The 10,201-nt window shown below is 41.5% G+C and overlaps 1 protein-coding gene across 1 annotated transcript; it reads right to left on the bottom strand.

Moving 5' to 3' along the window:
• Positions 1-2,858: 2,858 nt before the first annotated feature.
• On the bottom strand, positions 2,859-10,171 carry LOC104352955 (retinol dehydrogenase 7). The gene is made up of 5 exons (XM_086465962.1): positions 10,144-10,171; positions 7,225-7,542; positions 5,364-5,622; positions 3,946-4,109; positions 2,859-3,109 (listed from the first exon to the last, which is right to left on the bottom strand). Exons 1-5 carry the CDS (start codon positions 10,169-10,171, stop codon positions 2,859-2,861), a joined length of 1,020 nt encoding a protein of 339 aa, XP_086322088.1.
• Between the last annotated feature and the right edge of the window lie 30 nt (positions 10,172-10,201).

The following is a 10,201-nucleotide window of genomic DNA, read 5'->3' as shown; positions in this document are numbered from 1 at the left end:
CCTAACTTCATTTCTCACTTGTATTCTTTTTCCTTTATGAGGATAGTCTGTGCTTCGATTCTTGAATTCTGGACTCATTCTGTTTCAAAAAAGGCTGATTTTTAGAGATTTCAGCACCTCTCAGTAATCTGCCGCTATAGGGCTGATAAATTATACCATTAAGTTTTTTCATGTACATTCTCTTTACAGCTGTCAGGCCAGATAGAACTATCTCTCTGCGGGTATTTATCATGAAATGAAGTAAAATAAATTTTTTCTTGAAGCCATTTTCCAGCGAATAATACCTCAATGAAATACTTAAAGATTACTGAACAATTTCTGTTGCTTTCTTGCGCAGGTACAAACACACACATGCCCCCTCTTACACACAGAGGGTGATGAAATTCCTTTTCTTACATTTCTGACCTGCACATGGTATTTCTGTAAACTTCATTGAACTGCACATTAATGATTAATCACCAGCGCAGCTCTTTAGCAAATAAAACCTTTACCCTTCAATTTTAGTATCTCTAGGAACATCAGTTTGTAAGCCTCTGGCCAACAGCTTAACAGATAGAAATAATATACAAGAGGCACCTCAACTAACATTTTGTCATTCTGAACACACTTTTTGTACAGTCGAACTAATTTGCCATGGCATACGCTAATGACCTGTTTCATCTAATGAGTGAAATAATCATCCTTTTAACTTGCAAAGTGTGCTGAGGATGAAAGGAATGTGAATGCATATTTTTTTTATATTTTCCTCATAAACTATACTAATATTAGAAAGAAAGTTAAAATTAAGTGTGCTTATATTTTATCTGCTTATATATATCTGCATTGTAGCAGAGTACAAGTTTTGATTTTCCCTGTAATTGCGTATTTGTGAAATAGCTTGTGTTTTATCTCTACACAGTTCAATAATCAGGTGATTAGATGTGGTCAGATACTGGGGTCAGTTGTAATTTTTGGAGCATGTTGCAATAGCTCGGCTTTGTTATTATTTGATTTCATGTCTTGTGTTCAGAATCTTGTGAAGGTTAGCAACTGCTGAATATGACCATGAGCAAACTGCCCATGAAATACATGACTAAATCTGACTAAATACATTCTGTAAGGTGCATTTATAAGACAAATGTTCTGAAAGGCCATTGTTTTATTTCAAGTTCACTAGCAGCCTATATGACAATGAAGTCTACTTGAAAAACTGATTCTTTTAGTGATTTTATTTTCTTTATTTAATTCTTTTTTATTGGGTGAGTAGTATTAACTAGCTTTGTAGCTGATTATTTTATGAATGCAGATCCTATAGAGGTATTGTTTCTGAGCATAAAAAATGACCTTCAAAAACATGCTGGATTTACAAGCCTATCTGCAAATTCAGAAATTCCAGGTAAGGAGGGGTGGGGGGTGTGTGTGATTTAGGATCCTGCCAACTATGCCAGTTTGTCGCGGTTGAGTGTTTTAGATCACTTAAAGAATTACCATCAAAGGTATTAGCAAAAGTGATTTTAATACGAATTTGTAAAAGTGCGACAAAACAGAGTTCAATGGCAGGGTTCACTTTATTACTTACTACATGGAAGAAACATACAAAGGAAAATCAAGTTAGAGTTGATTTAGAACGATTTATGCAGAGACCGGAGATGCCAAAATGTAAGGGAGACCCTCCTATTGAGTCACGAGGTTCAGAATGGACCCCTTTTCTTTCTACACTCCTTCTGGGAGAGGAGTCTAGGTGCAGCTGGATCCAGACTTAGTCCCAGCCTTGGTCAATGGTTATGGCTAATGGAATTAGCTACATGGATTTCATTACACATTCATTCACCATGCTATCAGTCACTTATCAAGAATCTGTTGTGAATAAGGGGTCTTTCTGCCCTGGGTAAGGAAGGATCTCTTAGCCTCAGGTGAGGAATCTCAAACCTTGGTGTTAAAGAAGCACCTTCTGTCTGGATGTCTGGTGTTAGTTTGCTCCCAGGTTTGAACCCTATGTTTCCCAAAGCAGAGTCTTGGGCATTGAATTTTATAAAAATAATTTATTAGAGTGGTACAGCAGCAGAATCAGCTTGAGCTGGGTGCCTCTGGAGAGGGAGGGACCCTAAACAAAGATACCCCTGGGCAATTATACCCTTACAGACTATTCACCCACCCATCACACGCTCTTCACGCGCCTTCCATGCACCCTTTGGTCCAATAATGATTCTGGTTTAAGATCTTTTGACTCCTTACTGGATTCCTTCACTGTCTCCAGGCAGGCCGTTATCTTGACTAGTTTCAGCTGCTGTTGACAGTTGTAGCCTCCTTATCTTCTGGTTTGCACTGGCTCTGGAGGCCATGTTTTGCTTAAGTAGGTGCACATTCAGTAAATCTAGGTGAAAGTTTGCAGCTTGCGGCCTAAGGCTTCAGCAAATCTAGCTACTCTGCTAAGTCAGTAAAGCTAAGCAAAGAGCATACTAAATCACACAACATTGTAACTCTTAAGTGATTAATTCTATTTAAAATTTACTGAAATCGGGCTCATCCAGCGATCTGTCATTGGTAAAAGATCTCGTTGCTTCGAGGAGCAACCCTGAGAGGTGTCCCTCCTTGCAGACTAATAAATACGTGGGTTTCCTGGAAGAGTTCTTGGCCTGGCTACACCTCAGGCCTTTACCTCCTTTGGAGCCTGTACCAGACTACTGCTAGTTTGGCTAAGGGGCATTGAGTGCATCTGTCACAGGGATGTATCCGTCACTTAGCTGTACAGACTTGTACAACTAAGTACAACATCCCCACAGGGGAGAATTTAAGCAGTCTAGTAGCTGATAAAGAAGAGGACATCTGGTTTTGATAGGATTAATACTTATTTCTGCAGAGCTGATACTGGTCTAATATTAAATGTTAATTAGAACTCCAGGAACTGATCTCCCACTAGCTGCTGGAGCTGGAAACATCATCCACAGCAGCATGTCAGATAAACAGCTTGGGGCATAGGAGAGAAACAGCCAAAAGAACTTTGCATCCCATCCAGCTCCGTATCGTATCCTGGGGTACTTTGCTATCAGGGCATGTTCCATGCATTTTATGACCTTGGAAATATCAGAGTCACACAGTTTTTTCGCTGATGATCTTTGAGCTTTTATATCTACAAAGAAGAAAATAAACCTGAAAGTGTTTATGTGCAACATTCTTTGTGAGAGGATTCTTTATATTCAAAGGTTTGGCTACAACTTCAGGCTTGCTTTAAACTACTGGCTCAAGTACTGACAGCAGCATAGCTACAGCAAAGCAGAGACCAGAAAGGCTGCAGAACACCCTAGAGCCCAATAAACAGAAACCTCTCTCGCCTGTACTGTGAGCCAGATGTTCTCTAATACAAGTGCAGTGTGACACAGCACAACTTTTCAGATATCAGTAAGCCGTAGTTTTAGCATATGGTCATAGCAATTCACTCCCCTGGGCATTCTGCCCCTAAGTATGGAGGGAATAAGGATGGTAGCATGACATCACATCTCATCAATCATATGGGAACTAATAGCACAGGCCTCATCTAACATACTCATAGTCCAGAAGAGTCATCAATGGCTTCTTAATGAACATTAATGAAGTCCAGCAAACGTTCACGGAATCACAGATTGGCTGAGGTTGGAAGGGACCTCTGGTCCAACCCTCTCTGTTCAAGCTGGGTCACCTAGATGAGGTTGCCCAGGACCGTGTCCATGCAGCTTTTGAATGTCTCCAAAGATGGAGACTCCACAACCTCCCTAGGCAACCTGTGCCAGTGCTCAGTCACCCTCACAGTAGAAATGTGTTTTCTGATGTTCAGCAGGAACATCCTGTGTTTGTGTGTGCCTATCACCTCGGGTCTTGTCCCTAAGCACCACTGAAAAGAGCTTGGCTCAGTTGTCTTTACAGCCTCGCTTCAGGTATACATGTTGATAATATCCCCCCGAACTTCCATACAGTCTTTTTCCTACTCACATTCAACAAAGTATTTTTCTCCGTAGGAGTCCCTGATCTCAGGAGTCAGTCTGTCCCAAACTTGTAAGAGGCGTTTCTCAATGACATCTGAATTATCTACTCCTGCGTTAAAGAAGCCATGCTCAACAATGCTTACTTTCACTCCAAAATGTTGCATCTCTATCCTAGAAGAAAAAAAAACAAAACAGTAACTGTCCCTGACCACCAATAATGGCATATTGAACATAACTAAGTTGAAAGTCTGTCACATAAATGAATATTTGAGTCTTTGATTCTTATCCTCAAATGTCAGAATAATTTTGAGATGTTCAAATTAGCTTCATAGCAGCGTACCATCCTGTAAAAATGCAGCAGGCAATTAACTCTGAGGCAAAAAAGCAGTGTCAGGTAGATTCACAACTTTCTGTGCGGTTTACATTAGACTATTGCAAAGGATCCTGCGACAAGCTGCATCTTAGCCATGTATTATCAAACTAAACTTCTGACTATTTCAAATACTGTTCCATTATTTCGGCTTCCAGCAGGGATAGATTATTAAAGTGCCTAGGAAAAAGTAAAAGTGAGTAAAAATTTCAATTGGATTAGAACTTTATTCTCCATTGTATGGTTAAATGGCTATGGTTAAGTGATTAAATGTTAGTGCAATAAAGCTTAGTGCATTTTCTTATAGCGTGCTTCCCTCTATGTAATTTTGAGTTGCAACATCCCAACTGCTTTGGGATGAAAAAGGCCTTTGTCTTGCTGGGCAGCTCAAGAGACCCAGGCAGCTATGTTCCAAAATGTGCAAAGGAATTGATCACGTGTATATTAGACATTAGTTTATATTACATTTCCTTGGGGCATATACTTTCTTTATATAAGCATTCATAATGGTTTGCAACTAACTTCCTAGTCCTTGTGAAGACTTGACTCCTTGGGCTAGGCCTTAGCCTTCTCACAGCAGTACAGCACAACTGGTTTCAGTGAAGGGTGCTCAGCTTAATTTTCTGAAGTTACGAGTACCTTTGGTGATGTGATTGCTGCCTGGAATTGCCCAGCTTACGTTGTGGAGCATTGGAGAAAAATAAAACTGATTGGGCAAGTACAACAAAGTACAACTTGCCCAGGAAACTCTGGGTGTCTGACCAGGCTATGCTGTTGATTTACTTTCTTGTATGCAGTGCACTCACATGCCCAAAAGCTGCATACTAGCCATTTGTCCAGGATTTGAAAATTTTTCCCAGTGCAGTTTCCTGGTAGGTCTGTTCATAGTATTGGAGATTGAAATCCCAAACAAGTGACCAACATCCTTCTATTTTCCTTTCCTTCTTTAGGCAAGATTTCCAGAGAGAAAATGAGAGGGGCAAATGTACAGTTACCTTTCCTCAGCACATCTGGAATCTGTACTTGAATTCATGTATGTATTTCTAGCTACTTACCGTAAGGTATTGGAGAAAGCTTCCATGCCCCATGTGGACAGTCTGTAGCCACCCCCTACAAAAGCCATGAGGCCTTTGGCGTTAATTAGATTGACTACTCTACCCTTAGCTTTTTTCAGAAGTGGCAGAAGCTTGACTGTGATTTCAATCAATCCCAGCAGACTAACATCCATCACTGAGTGGAAGTCTTCGATCCTCAGCCAGTCAGTGGGTGCTACAGGTGCTCTTCCTTCAGCATGGCTCACCAAGCCAAAAAGCCCTAAGAGGATTACAAAACCATTTATTTCAGTATGTGGCAATATCTTACCCTAGAGTTTCTCAGGTAGCAGTGGGAACCAAGCATGCGATCTGCAAAAACTTCAGTGGGATGAATACAGTTGTCTGGGGTTTACTTGTATGATCTACTCTGTACTCTGGCAAAATTCTCTGAAGGTGACTCTAAAAGAGCATGGGTAAAGTATTAAAGGAAAACTATTTCACTTGGAGATATGGGCCACCATACTGGGCTTTATTATCTGGATTTGCTCAAGTTATGTGGGCTCCTAATATGCACTTACATTGCTGTGAAAATCAAATAGTCTACATAAAAGTGGAGAGACTGATTTTTCTGAGTTGGGGTCTAAAGGTCTGAACAAGACGTGTGGAATTAGTCAGTGCTTCTAAAAATATTAGCTTAACCCTGTGTATTGATAATACAGCTTTACTACCTTATAAATTACTTGAGGAACTCTAGATAAATAGTGACGCTTCCAAGAGTTTGCTGAGGACAGCCTGCACCTGAAGAGAGAGGCCGGAAGTCCAGCCTCAGCCTCCATAAAGAGTTTCTCTGAGGTGGCAGCATTAGCAGTGGTTACACCGACTGAGAACGTGTGGCTTTCCGCAAGCTGGAAGCAGGGCCTTGCTGGAGGAGGTAAGCACTAATAACTATGTTGTCCTTACCCTCAATCACTGCGTTCGAGAGTGGTCTGGAACCCTCATGATGAGTGTTTTACAAGCCTTGGGGAGAAAGTCCTACTGGTAGAAGATATGTGTTTTGCTGTTTTAGCTAGTTAATTAATTAACAAGCCTACTGATTATTTGGTATAACGGTGTTACAGCTGGTAGTTGCAGTGCTGTGATCCCCTTCGGCGGCTCTTAACAATGTCTAGTTTGGGCTATCAGCACTGAGAAAGAAATGTGTATTGCCACGGTTGAATGTATTTACCACACGGATCTCTTTATCACACTTTGCCAAAACCAACACTTAAGTCTTGTTTTTAAACTCCACTCGTAGGTATCCAAGGACAAACTCTTCATCTTTTAGACAAGTGCTCAGAGGTGTATGATAGCAGTAGTGAGAGCTACCTATGTAACAACGCTAAGAAAACTCTGAAACGGCAAGTGTTTAATGTTACAGCCAGCGCAATTGTTGTGTGCATTGCGAAAGTTAGACTTATTCAGCCATGCAAAAACACTCCTCTGCTTACTAGAGGAGGGCTGAAGAAGCTCTGCACCAGTCATTTTTAATTGGGTGAGCTGCTTTTATTGTCAAGAAAGTTCTTTCTGGTACCAGCTAGCACCTTCCCCCCACTGAGATTCTTCAACTGCACCAAAAAGAGTCTGAAAAAGGGAATGGTCTGTTTTTAATAGACTGAGAAACTAGATTTTTAGGCACCCTGTTGGTGAAAGAAAGGGGAAGCTCACAAGCATTGTTTGGGGAGAATCTCTTTGAGCTGAGAAATGACAGAACTGAAGAGTGTATGCATTTCATCAGTAAGACGAAAAAATGTCTTTGCAGAGAGTGGAGAGGCACCAGAACTTTTAGCTAGACCAGATTTGATTACATTGAATCATTTTTCTGGGAAATTACCTTGCCACTTACCCTTCCCAGCTGTCTCTTCAGTCACAAACATCACAGCCCTGGCAATGCTGTTGGAGTCAGCTAAGTTCAAGTTCACTGTCTTCAGTGAGAGGGAGGAGCAGGACCGTAGCTCTTGGCCTCCTTTTTCTGTAGCACATGCAGCAATGACACAAAATCCCCTTTTTTCTAGCCATTTAGCCAGTGAGTTTCCAAGTCTGGTGTCACAGCCTGTTATAAAGACGTGCTTTCCACTCAGGTTTCTCACTCTGTGACTGTCTCTGATGAGCCAGTAAATGATAAGAGAAAGTATGGAAGCCAAAATTGCTACGCGCAGTGAGTCTGAAAGTGAGAGCTACATGCAAATAAGTTAATGATCTAGAAATGCAACGAAGCAAATGGGCTCAGCCAACCCTGCAACTTCCTCAGACACAATTCCAGTAAGGGGCTTTGTTTCAGGTTGCAGCCGTTCCAGCCCACTCTAAGTTAGGGGAGAGCAGGGGTGGAAGCTTTGGCACAATGTGATCGGGCCCCATGAATAATACGTGCCTTGGCAAAATCTTCTGTATCTCCCTTTTCAATAGATTTCCACTGTTTTCAAGCTTTGCTGACCTATCTTTCTAGTCAGCCCTGTCCTTTCAGGATGTTTCAGACTGAAAGGAATGACTGTGTCAGTTCTCACAGTAGTGTCTGGGGTTTTTTGTGGACGTTGATGATTATTTGTGCTAGTACTGGAGAGAGGAATTCCTCTGGGAAGAAGGATAATTCTCTTTGACCGCATGTATGATGCCACCCAGGCTGCTCTTCTAATCTGTAGCATGAAAGCAGAGTGACCCCAAGAGAAACCAGAAAAGCCTAAGCTGTAGTGGTGAGTCTGATGACTAATTTGTCGTGTGACTTGTGCTGTGTGATGGTGAGTGATATGCTCTCTGCCCCTTAGACAAAGTAGACTTTGAGGCAGTGCCTGAGATTTCTCCTTCCTCATTGCCTGTTTAGTACTGATACACAGCACAGTAGAGCGTATTATATAGGAAATGTGTTTGTATAGAGAAATGGGGAAATGCATGGAGACATTGCCCTCAAAAAAACCAACACCGAGGGAACACAAGGTTTCCTAATTCTGGTGGGGAGGATACTGTTTGCTTATTACAAAATTTTTGATAAATGTAGAATACAGTTCTTGCCATCTAAAATCTTTGTGATTGATTACTGGTATTCTAATTGTATTTTTGGTTTGTGCAAGTATTAAACCAAAATAATTGATTAAAGCAAATATTTATGGGAAGGCTGGTAAGCATTTTCCAGGCATCCTGTTAAACAGAAATTTTTTTACATGTACTAAGCAGTAGCCTAGGCTCTAGGTACCTACATATGTGTAGAGGTGCAGACATCTGGCCTTTAAAATGTGTTTGTACTCAAAGAATGAAGTGATACTTTAAAAAATAAAGGAAGTGATTATTTTTACATCCCAAAAGTGCTCAAAAAGGAGGGAATCTTTCTGCCTTAAGGGATCCCAGTGTATTAGGCCTTGTTGCTAGAGCCTGTCTGGTGTCCTTGTTCCTACTGAGTTCATGGAGTGACTTGGATTTATTCTGATTCTAAATTTTGCTGTCACCTCACCAAGTAGGAGTGGAAGAAATCTCAGAATCCTATAGTGAATGAGTGTTGGACTCTCAGTCACATAGCTGAAAGATGATAACAAGTGACAACATTCGTTGTCACTTAATGATCTTATTTTACGTAGTTGAGTGCCTGGGTAGCCATCAATATGGACTTCTGAGCTACTAATTAATGCTCTCTGATTTTAAAATGTTAAGCAAATATATACAGACAAGAGCTTGCTTCTCCTTCTGCTGCAATCTACAGGGAGGCTCTCACTGGATTTTTAGAGTGTTAGATTGTCTCGTGGGCTGCACAGGTTATTTTAGCAGGCTGTCTCACTGCTGTTTTGATGCTGATGTAATCGGCCTTCTCCTTCAGGTACTTCACTTAGATACTTGGCTTTTTTGCTGTTAATGTCACCGTTAAGTCTGACAAGGATTGTAGTGTTCCTGAATGTGTGCACTTTGGAATCATCTTTGTAATGTATCACTGAGTTGTTGTCATTTATTTTCTGAGAGGACTCACAGAGTGTGCTCTGACAAAGTGACATTAAAACTGTGAAATAGCTCAGGCTAATTCAGGCTTCTGTGCTGTAAAATGAAGTCTGGAAACAGGAAGTTGCAGCAGCTGATCATAGGTACCCCCAGTCCATTTGTGACCATGTGCCAGACAATGACATTTTCTTTGCTGATTTAGAATTTGAAGCTGAGCTAGACACAAAGAGAGAGAGGACTTGGTACCAGCAGGCTCTTGTAACCCCGCACCAATAAACCTCAGCAACCTACTCAGCAAGCTAGTGCTGTGGAATATCATTTTAGGACTCCATTTACCTTTTCCCAATACAAAATTAAATTAATAATTAGAGATTTGAGGAAAAGGTTAACTTAATAGGAAATGGGAGCTGTAAATCACACCTTCCTTCCTTGACTGTGCTGTAGGGAGGAAGCAGCAGGCAGTGAGCTTGCACTACTGGAAGGCAGGTTAAATTCGAAGCTGGGCTCTGTGGAGAAGTCTTGGAGTGTCTGACCAGGATGCCTACTTGGCCCCCATAAGAGAAACCCGGGACTGCTCTGTTTAGTTTTAGTCCCTGTGTTTAGGTAGCAATAATTTGCACAGAAGCACTGTAAGAGAAGGGGCTCTAGGGGTTACAGCTGAGAGGGCAGTGCTGTGTGTGGAGCCTCCACTGTTCTCCTCTCCTCTATCAGCCCTGGGCCAGTGTTCCTAATCCTGTAATCCCTAACCACCTAGTTGTCCCCAAGCACCAGTGCTCTTTCTCCGAATAACACATGGATGTTCGGTGCTGAGCACCATGGTGGGTTTTGCTCTGCTGGAGCCTTCTACCACTATTTATTCTGCTAGGTGACGTCATTGCTGCGGGAAGGAGTCTGGGGTCAGAAAT

The sequence above is a fragment of the Leptosomus discolor genome, chromosome 5 (genome assembly GCF_034619465.1).
Source record: "Leptosomus discolor isolate bLepDis1 chromosome 5, bLepDis1.hap2, whole genome shotgun sequence".
NCBI lineage: Eukaryota > Metazoa > Chordata > Aves > Leptosomiformes > Leptosomidae > Leptosomus > Leptosomus discolor.
This window is presented reverse-complemented; position numbering and strand designations above follow the sequence as displayed.

Coding starts and splice junctions, on each gene's coding strand:
- LOC104352955 (XM_086465962.1), bottom strand. CDS start 10,171: ATGACGTCACCTAGCAGAATAAATAGTG. Junction 7,543..10,143: donor ACCTAGCAGAATAAATAGTG/GTAGAAGGCTCC, acceptor TCTCACTTTCAG/ACTCACTGCGCGTAGCAATT. Junction 5,623..7,224: donor TGAAGAGACAGCTGGGAAGG/GTAAGTGGCAAG, acceptor TAATCCTCTTAG/GGCTTTTTGGCTTGGTGAGC.